Source organism: Brienomyrus brachyistius, chromosome 5 (assembly GCF_023856365.1).
Source record: "Brienomyrus brachyistius isolate T26 chromosome 5, BBRACH_0.4, whole genome shotgun sequence".
NCBI lineage: Eukaryota > Metazoa > Chordata > Actinopteri > Osteoglossiformes > Mormyridae > Brienomyrus > Brienomyrus brachyistius.
In genome coordinates this window covers 13,441,387-13,457,283 of record NC_064537.1, presented here as the reverse complement: position 1 = coordinate 13,457,283, position 15,897 = coordinate 13,441,387, and the positions used below count along the sequence as shown (strand labels likewise).

The 15,897-nt window shown below is 43.6% G+C and overlaps 1 protein-coding gene across 2 annotated transcripts; it reads right to left on the bottom strand.

The window, feature by feature from the left end:
• Nucleotides 1-226: 226 nt before the first annotated feature.
• fam20a (FAM20A golgi associated secretory pathway pseudokinase) lies at nucleotides 227-15,897 on the bottom strand. 2 transcript variants are annotated; one of them, XM_049013794.1, is made up of 11 exons: nucleotides 15,387-15,897; nucleotides 12,817-13,010; nucleotides 12,027-12,077; nucleotides 10,338-10,416; nucleotides 10,119-10,211; nucleotides 6,304-6,419; nucleotides 5,757-5,937; nucleotides 4,001-4,110; nucleotides 3,776-3,857; nucleotides 3,620-3,679; nucleotides 227-3,307 (listed from the first exon to the last, which is right to left on the bottom strand). In XM_049013794.1, the coding sequence occupies exons 1-11, from the start codon at nucleotides 15,788-15,790 to the stop codon at nucleotides 3,058-3,060; spliced, it is 1,620 nt and encodes a 539-aa protein (XP_048869751.1). In that variant the 5' UTR covers nucleotides 15,791-15,897; the 3' UTR covers nucleotides 227-3,057. The 2 variants fall into 2 exon arrangements, with proteins under 2 accessions (XP_048869751.1, XP_048869752.1); XM_049013795.1 differs by having other exon boundaries at nucleotides 3,170-3,307; nucleotides 3,768-3,857.

Sequence of the window (15,897 nt, the reverse complement as noted above, 5' to 3'; positions counted from 1 at the left end):
TTTCCTGTTTTGTTTCAACAGAGTCTGAAATTAAGTAAAATATTAGTTATTGTATGAATGCGAAGTGACTGATTGGCTCATTAGTTTGGCGTCTGTCCAGATACTGCGTAATTTAAAAAGTCAGTCATTGCATTGCTTGTTCTGCAAGGTTGTTGAAGTAAACATTTTTGGGTTTACCTGTATTCAGTCTTCGGTAGTCATTTTTAAAAACTCCATCCTGCACATACACAGTTTATATATTTATTTAAAATAAATTACATGTTAATTTACCATACTTAAATACATTAACGTTTTGTAAGCTATTAAGTATTCAAAACTTTTTATTATTTGGACACTATAGAACTAAGTGCATTTTTCACTTCACACACTAGATGTCAGTGTAGAACAGCTTATAACTCTTCAGAACAAGGATGTTTGGTGTTTTGGTGGGAAAATGTTTCCTCAGATTTCAGATTGGTAGCTTTATGCAAATCAGCTTCAAGTGGAATAATATGATTTTTTTTTTTTTTGCCCTCAATATGAAACTGAACACAGCGCTGCTAACTTTCCGAGCTGTCCAGGGCTATTTAATAATCACAAAAAAACGGAAACGGCATGAGATTAGATTTCGTGAGCAATGTGGCCTGCACCAAACGGCTAGACTGCATTTGCCAGAGCAGCTGTTTTAGTCTAGATGTTTGAGCTTTGATTTACAAATGCTGTGTTCAAAGCAGCAGTTCTGCTTATTTTCTTTCACTAAAGTATCTACAATACTTCAGCCTAGATATTCAAGCTACATTGTACGTGTTCTGATCATTTCCTTCACTCCTGTGCATTCTGTTGCCTTCAGAGTAATAATTAGTTTCCTTGCGCTTGTTTTCAGTGCTTTCGAGCAGTTGAGTTTGAGAATAGGCAGGGTTTATTAAAACTGCTGTGTTCATAGGGAGAAGGTTTTGTTTCGCAAAGGAAACAGAGTTCTGTCCTGATGAGACAGGGTATCTGGGGTATTGCAACCTGTCTCGAAAATAAGGCTGTAAACCTTTCAGGCTGCAGATTGTTTTATTGGTGACACTGTCCTACAGATGGAATATCATTTATATCGCCTCAGACATATCTTACTAAGTTATGTGAACCAATAAGAGGCTCAGAAGAGTTTTGTGTGTGTGCGTATGTATGTATATATACACACACTTAGAAATGTCGTTCTGAGGTTTAATTGCACACACTAATGGCAATTTTCTCTCTGACAGTGCTTTTCCACCAATAGAGAACCGGTTCCACTCCAGTTCGCCAACCTATTTTTGAATGGCTCTGCACATTGCCCCCAAAATAAAACCAGCTTTGCGTTGAGAACCAAGAAATAGATCCTAAACAGGAACCTTGATGACATCACGAGTGGGCGTGTACCATTTGATCTACAGGAGCATCACATAGAGGCAGTGGTGGAAAATTTTACCCAGCTTTCTTACTTTAGTAAAAGTACAAATACCACACCAAACTCAAGTAAATGATTAGAGTAATAACCTTAACCCTAATAACGGATTATAAACATGTCACAGGCTGGTCCTTTGAGGCCTCTTACTAACCCGATAAAATCCCTCGTCGTCCGCTGTGGAAAGTGGCTGATCGCCCCCAGTGTAATCATCTCCATTATTCCAATGGTTGTGTCTTTAGTTCTGGTGCTGCCAACTTTGAATACTGATAGACTTTAGGTCTAAATATCAGCCGGCAATATCTGTATGTTAGCGAAAATACTGTGCATGTCGAAATATCTCAATAAAGACAATACATAATGCTAAATAATAATAATAATAATAATAATAATAATGAAGAGAGAAATATATTGTTGAAAGAAAATAGCAATTTCTATTCTGAATGAAAAAAAAAAACTTGATTCACATTTTACTCTGAATTTTACAGCCCTATACTCAAGTAAAGTCAGTTTTTGGCTCAGAAATGTAGTGAAGTGAAAGTTGCAACAACTTAAAATACTCAAGTGATACACAAATTCTAAAAAAAACCTACTTAAGTATAGAAACGAAGTATGAATACATGAACTTTACACCTCTGCACAGAGGTCAATGTAAACTCAATGTAAATTGGTGGAAATGCCATCTGGGTCCTGGTTAGGCATCTGGTTCCGAACTGAACTGGTTTGCCAACCAGAACGGAACCGGTTCTTTGATGGAGGAAAACCACTATGAATTTGCTCTCTGTCATCCATCCATTGATTGATTTTCTACAATTGTTTATCCAATGCTGGGCTGCAGTAAGCCCAGAACAAACAGGGCAGGGTACACCCAGAACCGGATACCAGAAGGTCACATACAAAGACATAATCGCACACCATGAGTAATGTCAATTAAACTAAATTACGTTTTAAGGTTCCAGACATTTTAGAAAATAACATTTCTTAGCATGTATGCTTTTATAATAAATGCAGCTTTTGTGTCATTTTTAGTAATTTCCCATCAGCCACGTCCCTCAGCAGCCTACCTTCCCTAGAATGCCGACACATTTGAGCGGTGGGAGGGAAACATACGTGTTAATGTCCGAGATTAATACACGTGTAAAGACTGTAAATGACAATTCCTTTAAGAACCAAAAGTGAAACAGCACTGTTGACTCAAACCCTGTAGGATTTTCACTATACATTGCAAAATGGAAAAGGAGGCTCATTTCCAGGTCTTCAGGAGCCCCGGATCAATTCTCTCTCTCAGATAAAATATAAGTTACTACTGACAAAAGCTTGCTGCAAAAAATTTTTAAAAAATATGTTCTATTTTTCTCTTGACATTCTGGGAAAAATAATTTACTTTTTCATAAATTCGGTACATTTTTACACAGCTTCATATACAAATGATAGGGATGCAACCCCAGGCAACCACAGACTTAAAGATATGTCCAGTAAATAAAATGCATGTTTATTTCCTTATCGAGTGAATTAGTACGAGGAGCATTAGCATATCAGCTTGTGGGGAAAAAGTGTGTGTAAGAGTCAATGTCTTAAGTTATCCAGTGCTTTATACACCTTTTCTCTGCCAGGGATCACGTCACCTCTTCTGATGGATCCCTGTGCTACCTCATACCACTGGGGGTGACGGACTCCACAAAGTCGACGGCCACCACCTGCGTCTCGCCCAGCTTCCTGACGCAGGTCCGTACGGCTTGGAGGATGCGTTGCAGCCGGCGGTCCAGGGCCTGCAGGTGCGGCTCTGTGAGGATGGGCCGCAGGGCGTCCCGACCCAAGGACTCCCTCATGACATCACTGAGCCGGTAGTCGTCCTCAGACAGCAGCTTCAGACGCAGCAGGGTCGACTTCTTGATTCTGCCACGGCACAGAAATCGGCATTCACTGTGAAACCGACCTTTCAGGCAACATTGTAGGAATTGGCTTAATCACGTCACGATTTGGAACTGCAAGTGTGAGAAACATTTCTACGTGGATTGTTTTCAGTCGGCAAATGATTTGCATGCCGGGCTAATTTCAGTTTATATTAATGATGTTAAGTCAAATTTTCACAGTGTCATGTAGGCGCGCGTTCTGCATCGAGCAGCAGATCTGGAAATCTAGGTCAGCTGCTAAACAGCAGCTGTTTGGTCCCAAATCAGCAAGCTGACCCACACCTTGCATACTCACATGCAGCACTGCGTCAGTGGGGCCAGTATTGACATTTCGTCATGGGAATGTTTCCCAAACCTGCGGAAAGAGGCGAGGTAGAGGTGTATTTGGACAGAGCGCTAAGGAAACGCCCTACACCGCACTGTGCAACAACCACTGCTGTTACCTACGCACCCCCTGGCATTGTCAATGTGGAGAAGTAAGCTGTCATCTCCAAACTTGGTGAAGATTTCATAGTGGTGTCGATCCATATTTCCTGAGGAAAAAATATGTAAAAATTATATGATGTGTGTCATATATTCTATATTATATATTTCCAAGGCACCTGGGCATCCATTTAGTGGAAAAGAAACAGCAGTACTGACAAAGTATAATATTTACTATGTAATCTCATATTACCTATGAGGAAGTCAAATATAGCCATATCTATGATATTAAGTAGTCTGTTCCCAGAGTTGTATGGATAGAGCTGCTTAATAGAGTCACAGTAGAATGGATTTACTTCCCATCTGTAAGAGCAGAGAGTCATACATTACTTTATAGGTAAAAAAAAATGCTTTTTTCATAGATCTATATGCACAGTTTCACAAATACACATAGATAACAGAACACGTCCAGCAGTTACTTCAGGAGATAGGTGTAATGGCTGTGTGTTAGTATGTAGCAGTTAGCGGGCGGCTGTATGATATTGTGTGGCACTTAGCGGGCGGCTGTGTGATAGGGTGTGGCACTTAGCGGGCGGCTGTGTGATAGGGTGTGGCACTTAGCGGGCGGCTGTGTGATAGGGTGTGGCACTTAGCGGGCGGCTGTGTGATAGGGTGTGGCACTTAGCGGGCGGCTGTGTGATAGGGTGTGGCACTTAGCGGGCGGCTGTGTGATAGGGTGTGGCACTTAGCGGGCGGCTGTGTGATAGGGTGTGGCACTTAGCGGGCGGCTGTGTGATAGGGTGTGGCACTTAGCGGGTGGATGTGTGATAGTGTGTGGCATTTAGCGGGCGGCTGTGTGATAGGGTGTGGCACTTAGCGGGCGGCTGTGTGATAGGGTGTGGCACTTAGCGGGCGGCTGTGTGATAGGGTGTGGCACTTAGCGGGCGGCTGTGTGATAGGGTGTGGCACTTAGCGGGCGGCTGTGTGATAGGGTGTGGCACTTAGCGGGCGGCTGTGTGATAGGGTGTGGCATTTAGCGGGCGGCTGTGTGATAGTGTGTGGCATTTAGCGGGCGGATGTGTGATAGTGTGTGGCACTTAGCGGGCGGCTGTGTGATAGTGTGTGGCACTTAGCGGGCGGCTGTGTGATAGTGTGTGGCACTTAGCGGGCGGCTGTGTGATAGTGTGTGGCACTTAGCGGGCGGCTGTGTGATAGTGTGTGGCACTTAGCGGGCGGCTGTGTGATAGTGTGTGGCACTTAGCGGGTGGATGTGTGATAGTGTGTGGCATTTAGCGGGCGGCTGTGTGATAGTGTGTGGCACTTAGCGGGTGGATGTGTGATAGTGTGTGGCATTTAGCGGGCGGCTGTGTGATAGGGTGTGGCACTTAGCGGGTGGATGTGTGATAGTGTGTGGCATTTAGCGGGCGGCTGTGTGATAGGGTGTGGCATTTAGCGGGCGGCTGTGTGATAGTGTGTGGCATTTAGCGGGTGGATGTGTGATAGTGTGTGGCACTTAGCGGGCGGCTGTGTGATAGTGTGTGGCACTTAGCGGGCGGCTGTGTGATAGTGTGTGGCACTTAGCGGGTGGATGTGTGATAGTGTGTGGCATTTAGTGGGCGGCTGTGTGATAGTGTGTGGCATTTAGTGGGCGGCTGTGTGATAGTGTGTGGCATTTAGTGGGCGGCTGTGTGATAGTGTGTGGCATTTAGCGGGCGGCTGTGTGATAGTGTGTGGCATTTAGTGGGCGGCTGTGTGATAGTTTGTGGCATTTAGCGGGTGGCTGTGTGATAGGGTGTGGCACTTAGCGGGCGGCTGTGTGATAGTGTGTGGCGCTTAGCGGGCGACTGTGTGATAGTGTGTGGCATTTAGCGGGCGGCTGTGTGATAGTGTGTGGCATTTAGCGGGCGGCTGTGTGATAGTGTGTGGCATTTAGCGGGCGGCTGTGTGATAGTGTGTGGCATTTAGCGGGCGGCTGTGTGATAGTGTGTGGCATTTAGCGGGCAGCTTACTCTTCTTTTCCTGTGAAAGTATAGGAGCGAGTCCAAGGGTTGGGGATGGCGAGGCGCGGGGCGATGCTTAGGCTAGGCAGGTAGGCCGACATGGAGCCCTCCAGAGCATCGGGGCTCCCACACACGGCATATTCGGTCTTGCACATGTACAAACACTTGGCAAAAAAACACGTGTTGTTCGCTGCAGGAAGGTAGGCAATGGAAAGTCAAGGTCAAACCCTCATGCTATGGCTTTTACAAAGGATTCTCTGAAACTGCGACACGTTAGTCATGTCACCGTCTGCGTTTACAGCAGCTACAGCAGCTGGTAAGGCCTCTAACCCCAAAAGCTTGTGATTTTCAGCCTGCTGCGATGATGAGCCAACTATGCCTGCATTTCCAGAGCAGCCTTAGTGGAGTCCAGTTTTTATAGAGTTCTGACAGGAAGTACTGCTCTACCAGCAAGCATGCCTGTATGAAGTGTTGTAATGTGTCTGTTAGGTTGAGCTATCAGTGTCAGGCTTAAATTGACTGACATCACTGCTCAGCTGAACATCTGGACTCTCACCTGGAGAGGTGAAGAAGACACTTCTCAGTTCTTCATTGTGTGTAGTGTACAGGATTTCCTTGGTGATGTTGATGGATCTCCCAGCCACAGGGGGCACTCTCCGGAAATCTAATATTCTGTCAGAAAGATTTTGCGTTATCTTCCAAAGATAAGGTACGATGGAATGCATAATAAACCATATGATGAAAGCCTATTTTTTTACCTCTCCTTGCATTTTGTTATTAGTGTGTGTGTGTGTGTGTGCGAGTGGGTATACCTATCCTTATGGGGACACAATATCCCCATAACGTGAAAAATATTCATTTTTTTCCCTTATGGGGACTGGTTTCCTGGTCACCATAAGGGAAAACTCTATTTTATAAAAATTGGTAACTGCTATGAAAAAACTAAAAATACTTAAGCAAAAATGTATTTTGCTTGGTTCCTTGTTAGGACTGGGTGGGCATTAAGGTTGTCATAGTTAGCGTTATAATTTATCCCATAGAATGAGCGGGCCCCATAAGGATAGGTATACCCGATACGTGCGTGTGTGTGTGTGTGTGTGTGTGTGTGTGTGTGTGTGTGTGTGTGTGTGTGTTTTGTGTTGCGTATTTTGTCTTACTTTTCTCTATAAAATTTTATGTTTTATAAAGAAGAAGCCTTATACATGATTATGAGATGCTTCTCTTTGGCAATGTTAATTACATGCTCAATAACAAGATGACACTCATCTCTGCTGTCAAATGTAATTATTCCAACCACAAATGTCATTGTGGAAACCTTCTGGCTTTCCCTGGCTGCCTCACGATTATTCTGTCATGGAAAGATGAAAGACCACAGCAGCCTGCTGTCTCTGGCTGTGAACTGTGAACTATGAATCATGAACCATGTCAAGACAAATTTCTGACATTAACTGATTTTCTGAAGTGATTAATTGCGACCTCTAGTCCTGTCGCTACCACCCTGAAATGTTTTGCGGAAAAGCCGCCATGAAGCAAGCCGCAGAGGGTGAGTTCATCATTAGATCACCAACCACACTATTTCGCATCAGGATTTGCACTAGGATTTAGAGTCTATCGTATTCATTACACTTTGCGTTTTGGTCTTTTATTTTTTTTTTTGCTTAATTTTATTTAAAGTATGGCTGTTAAGGACACAGCACAGGCGTATAAGCTGAAGTTTGCCGCTCTGAGTCATGGCGGATCCCCCACTGTTGCACCCCAGAGCATTATGCTGAGCCTGAATTGCTCAAGTTAAAAACAGCCAGCTGTGTAAATAAGCGCAGTCGTCTCTCTGTCTGAAAACATGGGCCGTGCAACAAATGAAACCCCATTACATATTAATAAATATGACTCCCCCTTCCGTCTTCTAACCACACCTCCCGGTTAGGGCTGTCTGTAGCATATCCCATAATTCACTGGGCAGAGGACTGGGGACAGGATAGCAGTCTAGCACAGGGCACATACACTACACACAACTGAGAGACACCAATTAGCCTAACTGCTTGTCTTTGAAATGCAGGAGGAAAAGCGTACAATACAAGATGGACACACAGCAAACTGCACACCCAGAGGTGGGATTTGAGTGACTCAGCAGTGCTGCCTTCCCATTGAGCCCCAGTGCCACACTGAACAAGATCATTTGATGGCTAAATAAACTAAACTTCTGAGGCACCACATCTGACTTTGGAAGAGTAACTTGTATATTTAGGGTGATGTTTGTCTTACTCTATTTGCTTAAAAAACTAAAAACTTCATTGTCTCACTTTAGCACATGCTAACTTATACCTTTCCCCCCCTCCCTTAAAACCCAATTTTCTCGAGCTAACAGGCACCGCCAATGCTGCAATAGCTACAGGCGTATCAACTCTGTCTTAATAACAATAATCACACTGAGCTTTCATGAATGTTGCTGAAATCTTGGCGTGGCTCACCTGCAATTAAACTTGATTTCACCAAACACTGGAATTAGACACCTTCCACTGAAAAAGGTCTACTCACCACAGCTAATCCCCTTTACCAACCCAGTTAACATACTTGCTGTTTGAAAATAAAATTCGATCATTTTAAAGTCGTCTCACTGTTGGTGAATAGATTTCACATTCAAACGCACTTTATTCTTGTGTGTTGGGATTGTTTGCTGTTGTTTCACTGCAATCACCCTCTGCCACGTGGCTAATTTGCAACACATAAGAGCAAGCAAAGGGAATGGTGTATAAATCCTAGATGATGAAGCAATGAAAGGCTTGTTAGCTGAGCAAGGCTAATGTGTCGAAACACGTGTGGCTTTTCCGGGAAAATTACCCAAGTGTGATGTTTCTGAGAAGCCTTGCTAAAGCTTTGCTACTGTAGGTTACTAACGAAATGTAATGAAATGGATAGTTAGATCACTGAAAGGAATCACTGTATGCGCACGGCATCTCCTTTCAAGAAATACCATGAAAAAAGTTTATGATTATAACTGAACCATTAATGGTTATAGAGTCGTCTTATTTTGAGATGACAGTCCATAAAGCACGTGAGGCACTAGTGTGAACTCCCATATAAGCTTTTATAAGGAAAAAGTAGATGTACTGTGAATGATTACTTTCAATGGAAAGAGCTGAACACAGTAACCCCTCAACATTCACAGATATAGCATGAACTTACACTAACAAATATTATGTAGTACTAATATTTATATTCGATTTTATGTGATCCGGATCATTTCAGTGTTGTTTTTGGCTCACGCGTCACCTGCGAGTTTCTGCAATCCTCGGAAATATTCCTGTTTAATTGTTCATGGCCAATGTGGGGATGCCAAAAAGGCCGAATGTCAAATGTGTGAATGTGAAGGGGCTGCTGCATAGCCAACCTTTTCTAGTGGGTCCTACTACTGTATGTACAAAATCACTACTGCTGAAGGGGGCAGCACGTTTCCTGACATCCCCAAAGATTGTGGTGTTTGCATGTTCTTTCCATATTGTGTAGGCTTGCCAACGGACCCCTGTTTCCCTCCCTCAATCCTAACGCAATCAGTCTGAATAACTGGTATCTCTCAATTGCACAGTGTGTGTGTGTGTGTGCGCCATGTGATGAGTAGGCGTCGCCCAGCATTGTAGACTTTGCTGACTGGAATTGGCTCCAGGACCCCCTGTGCCAGGATCCTGAACTAGATAAGCATTTGGAAATGCATATGAGGGTTTCTAAAGAAGATATTACTCACTTAAGGACTGGGGCAGGGCTTATGACAGCAATAATTAATAACAGGATCACATCATGGAAAACTCACAGCTGCACACAGTTAATTTTAAGCTCCGAAAGAACAGTTGGCAACCCTTTTCTTCAGGGGACACTAATAATGTAGTAATACACTCTTACTTAATGTATTAGTTAACCAGAAACAAAGTGTTAGTTATCTACTGATACCATGTTTGTTCGTCATTTATTAATCCTAATGGTTCATGTATTTCATCATATTTGTTTATGATTTTAGGATCAGAATTCACTATACTGGCCAGGTACAATTGCCTGTACTAGGAATTTCTATCAGCAGTATTGGAACATACATTCACAGACATCATTGACCATAAATCAAGAAAAATAGAGTAAGTAGATATAAAATAAAATTGTGCGAAGATTGCAAATCTGTACAATACACTATTGGCAAATATAAACTTAAAGGGAAAGGAGATATACCGAATATTGAAATATAAAAAGTAGAGGATATGATACGAAGTATAATGCAAAATTATTGTACTTGAATTGTGACTGCGTTACTAAGTTACTTGTGCCCCCTCAGGTAAAGTCAGACCAGACAGTCACTAACTACAGGATCTGTGTCTCTGCCACGCTCACCTGTCCAGGTGGAAGGCGGCTATTTCAGCATTGTGTCTCTGCAAGTCAACGAAATAGAAGAAATCCGCGGGTGTTTCCTGGTCCCTCGCTTGCCTGAAGTGAAAAAGGGTCAGAAAAAGCCCCACCATAGCAATGCTGCCAGTGCTGATGTCTCTACCCACCAAGACGCCTCCCCAGGAATGAGCTTCGCAGGCCTCGCGCTCCAGCGATAACTCTCACCTCATTGGCTTAAACATGGCCTTGCCAAAGTCTTGCAGTTTCAAGGCCAGCTTCAGATGGTGACCACTTGGCTTCACCACTAGAGATTGTTAAGATAAAACGTATCTAAAAATCACATTGCCATTTACAATAGGTAGAATGAACAGTCAAACTGGACAAACCTATGTCTTATTTGCTCAGTATTTAAATATACAACTGAGATTATCAATACCTCAGATCCCTGCATTTTTTGGGATTCTAGGATAAATAAATCAGCCAGAACACATTCAGTTTAAGCTTGCAGTTTGCATTTTGGATGATAATTTGAATGCAGTTATTTTTACGTAACTGCTTGTGTTAAAGAAGTGTCTCTTAATTTGTCTGGTATTGTCGTATAGAATATCTTCTGTACAGCCCTCGCCTCTAGGCTGGTTTATTTTTGACTTCTCTTGGTTCATCATATCAATTCTTTATAGACTTAGTGGCATTTTAAAAGAAAATTATACACCAAGTAGACACAAAGAGCCTGCGAAACATGAAGCACGTTGTTGCTGAATTTTCCTGAGGGGAAATTCTGCATTTGTATGAAATTCACAAAAACTGAGAAGAACTGGGAGGGAACAAAGTTTAGTTTTTTTTTTCTTGTTTTTTTTTTTGCACTTGGCAGCATTGAAGGTAACTGTGGTTTGGAACAGACTTTGTTTGAGTGAATGTGGTGTTGAGGCTACAAATCCTGGAATGCACTCATGGACACTCGGTTATGTGTGACGGACGCTCGCGTGTTGCTTTCTGTACACGATGAGGTTATTGTCTCCTGGGGGACAGGAGCGGGCTGTGTTCGCGGGGCTGATGACCCGCCTTCCAGCCCATGGAGAAAAGAGTTACAAAATACAGCATGTTGTTACACGGTTATCAGGCAGAAATATTTCTGCCCTTTAAAGTCAACGAGTGATTTGTTACTGCCTCTAGGATATGGGCTACGGTGAGTCCAGAAAACCTCAAAAGAATTCAGAATTATATCCATTTATGGGCCTCAAAGCATTTGAGAAAGAAGGTGTTTTTTCCATAAGCCTGACATCTGATTTCATGCACTGATCTGTATTTTCAACATATCTTGGGAAAGTCATGGTGAACATCTATGCCTGGTCTCCAGTGCCAGTGACCAATGTGTCACCAAGAGGTGAAGGTCCGTGTAGTAAGGTTGGTAGACTGAACAGTGTTCCTCCCCCTCTGGAGGCAGAGTTACGGCGTATTCTAGAAAACAGATGCCAATCTTGTTCTCCCACACTAAAGGCAGCAATCGTAACCACATCAGCAAGAGGCTCAAGCCTCATATAGTGGGATGCTGTGATTGCTAAGCAGAGTGAGTTAGAAAAATTTATGGGGTTATTTGTGTATCCTAAATTGGCGTACTGTGTCTTTATTGGCGTACTGTGTCTTTATTGGCGTGCTTCACTTGGTACATCGTAATGTGTCTGTTTTTTACTACCATGCGAAGGATAACATTTCCGTAGTTCACATACAAAGAAATGTTGCACAAGACCTAGTGCCATTATTGATTTTGTATCTGTTTTCATGCTTTTGTTACTTGTACCAATAGGTCCCTGTGGTAGATCTGGATAGATGTTGCTTTTGTCTGCAAAATAAATTAACCGAAAGAACTAAACGAAATGCAAATTCATGAAGTTGAAATTGTGATAAGTAACTCACCTTGCGAGCAGTCGCATACTCCTCTGAGAGCTTTCTCATCCTGTGTGTAATCTGTAAATCAAATTGACGTGTTTATTGCGTATTTTTAAATACAGAATAGTCACTCTACATCATTTATGCAAATGTTTATCTGAAAGGCTAGACAAATTGCAACCACAAAGTCTCGGTTTAGTGCACCTCCTCCCGGGCTTTGCCATCTGCTAACTCTCCTACCATTTTCGGCTAACAAAATACTTTCTTTTCACTGCTAGTTCTCTTCTCATTCACATGATATCTATCATTGACTGGTACCTTTTGACTTTCCTACATGTTCTACATGAAAGTGTCTCTGATTAGGGTCCCTCTTGGTGCTTGTAAACTATCAGTCTTTTTCATTTTTATTATTCCCATTTAATCTCTTCAATCAAATGCTGTGCAATCTAAGATTATGTGATTATTTACTCCACACCAGCCCTTTGTACTTATGGAATTACAGCACTATTTCTTAACTTCATGTCGTTAAACCTATGAGACAGTTTGCTGCTCAGTCGCGTATCCCAGTGATGATGTTAAAGAGTCTTTGTACGGCTGTTTTACCAGTGTCTTTATGTAATTAGGCTTGCCTAAGAATACTACATCTGTATTAAGGTTCTCCAAGGCTCCCTTTAGAGTCCACCCCTGTTTTTCGCATATTTATACTTCAAGTTTTGTAGTTTTGCATACTCAAACAAATGGTAAATCTGGTTCGTCTCCTCTGACACAATTCACCCCTCATTGATGCCTTTGGCTCCTAATAACCATGCTGACATACCTGCACCAATTATAGCAGCATTGTGCATGTCCTGGAGCAGCTGGCCAATGCTGGGGTCATCGCGGGCATACAGGGCGTAACGGTTAATCCCCAAATGGAACTTGAGCCAGCTAGCTTCTGGGTCAAATGTAACCTCGTGTCTGGGTACAGAGATGTTGGAAGCTGCCGCAGCTTCATTGTAGTATCTCTGATGTCTGAATAGGGGAGGAGAATATCAAACAATGCATGCTCACAGTTTTCTTAAGGTTCTCGGTGTTAAACTTTTACCTCTACAGTTCCTCTGCTATGTACGTTTGCTATTTGCTACTTGAAGTTTGTTGAGTAACAGCCCACTCCGAGGCAGCTTGCTAAATTGGTGAACAGCCACCCTCGGTGCCACCGGTGAAAATGGCGTCTTAATTATATGTCACCTGTAGTTATCACCGGAGGCATGTCGAAGAGCCGCAGACCGGCACTTACAACCAGCTCATTAAAGACGGCCAGTGATATTTAAAAGAGAGGTGAGTCACCAAATAGTGGGGTACTCTGGCACAAATGGACCATCGCATGCAAGAGTTGCGGACGTGAATGCGACGCAAATTCAGCAAGACGTCGCCCCCCCCCCCCCCTTCCCCGCCCACTGACCTGCTGCTTGTGACAAATGCTATATCTCAGCAAAGGAACCGAGAAAATTAAAAAAACTGGAACAGTCGATCATCGATTATTTTTCGAGGAAAGGCATTTTTAAGATGGCAATGCTCCAGGCCGGAGCCCACGCATGAGTGTAAACAGGATGCCCTCATCGAGCTTGTTTTTCCCTGTAAATGCTACCCCTCTCTGCCAGCACTGCACTGCACTGCACGGGTGTTACGGTGTGTTACATAAACACTGAAATCAGCAGTCCAAGAGCCACATGCACCAGAGTTTTTTTTCATAGCAGAGTTTGTTGATCTACCGGCTGGCCATGGCTATCATTTCTCCATCCCTGCTGGTGGTTTTGGAGAGGAAGGACACGTGAGGTGCTCTTGTGCTCCTTACCACAGCCCCTCATCACCGCTCAGGCCAGGCAATCAGGGCTTCTCACCGCAGGCCACAGACCAGAGGGAGGGCTGTGCGGTGTGGCATACTTTAGGTGTCTCCTCGGTGAAGCCGAGCGGACAGGCAGAGTGCCTAAATGATACGGTGGGCTGGCCAGCGGAGGGATCTGCCGCATGTCCGAGGGGCCCACCTGCTCGCTATTTGGCCCCACGTGGCTCTATAACGCGAGTGATTCTTCTGCATGAATGTGACAACAGCTGAGTTGCAGGACTTTTTAGCCAGTTCAGCCCGATGTTCTCGTCATTTTAATAAGCTGTTGCGACAGGTGGCAGCGTTCCTCCCTAGGGGCACCGGCTGTGTGCGTGAATTTAACCATGAGAGTATAATTTTTTAATTCCTCTTCATTATCATTACAGTAAAACCTATGTTTCCAGTAGATTATGTGCTACTTTATACTACTGTAAGATGATTTAAATTTCAGGTGCATATCCAGCCTAATTATAAGTTTACTGATAACTGGATTATATTAACTCTTTGCTATTCTTTAACTCTCACACAATAATCTACCTGACCTTGTTGCCATGTTTAATTATATAAATTTGAGTTAGTTGAAAGGGAAATTATTATAGCATGTAACCCTTATTTAAATCTGTAACAAGGTAACGGCTGATATGAAACATGACATGTGATCGTGACATACTGGAGTGGAAATTAGCAGAACATTTTAACATGAATTTGAGGAAGCACTTCTTTACACAGCGTGTAGTCAGAGTATGGAATAGTCTTCCTGCTAGTGTAGCACAAGCTAAAACCCTGGGTTCCTTTAAATCTGAGCTAGATAAGATTTTAACAACTCTGAGCTATTAGGTAAGTTATTCCCAAACGAGCTTGATGGACTGAATGGCCTCCTCTCGTTTGTAAATTTCTTATGTTCTTATGAAGGCCAGCTTATGTTAAACTGTTTCTGAGAGAATCCTCTGGATATCCACATGGGACAGGACACTGATCTACACGGAAGCCGGTCAGCTCTGAAGGGCCCTGTCCTGTGTGCTGATCTCCCTGCTGTCTATCGAAAAAGGATACAACAGAGTGGTGGTGAAATAAGAGATAAGCTCCACCAGCACTCACTGACCTTCACAAACAGTTACAGCTCTACAAAGTCCAGACCTCACAAACAAATGATCTTGCGTGCAACTTATTGGAAGATATTCTAGCCTTGTTACAATGTTATAAAACTGGTCCTCACCTTCACATTCTTGAAAATGATTGCAATAGACCTCAAAGTTACTTCAATGTATATTTCGAACACTGTTAAATTTAACTTCTATATTTTCAAATTATTCTCTTGAAGTCTTGAAATTCTTTTTTTGCCAAGATATCTAGCCAAAATTGCCACATGATATCCAAGCAAAAGCGAAAATAAAGAAAGAGAACTGTGTATTTTCAGCGTATATTAGGACATAGTCATTATTTAATTAGGTTATCATGTCACAGCAACTCCTGATCGATGGCTTGGATGTTGGAGAGGTGTGGGAGGAACCTGCTGCTCCTACCTCTCCCAGCGAGACATCTTCCTCCTGTAGTGGATCATCAGCTCCTCTGACTGCAGCAGGACTCCTTCATCTCCAAGATTAGGGCTTTGAAAGTTGTAGAGAGGATGGGCGAAAAGCTTCTCCAACTTGGGCACCCGTTCCTTGCCTCGGGTCGCCGTGGAGATGGAGGTGACCCCCAGTGCTTCCGGCATGTTGGCCAGCGGCATAGAGGAGTTGGACGGCCATGAGGTGGCGGGAACGTCGGCACGGCTGCTGTTGTCTCCAGTGACGTCCAGGCACGGGCATCCCTGCTCGTCCACGGCGTACCTCTCCCGCAGCCTGGGCAGGAGCACAAAGTAGACATCGGCCGCGAAGATGGTAGCCAGGGTGACAGCCACCAGCTGCCTGTCTCTTCTCATCCACATGGTCGGTGCCGAGAGTCGTCTGGCTGCGTCTCCCCCGATCGCATTCCTCCCGATCTGGCGTAGAGCACTGCTGCTGCGGTGCTGCCAGACTGAACTGACAGAGGCAG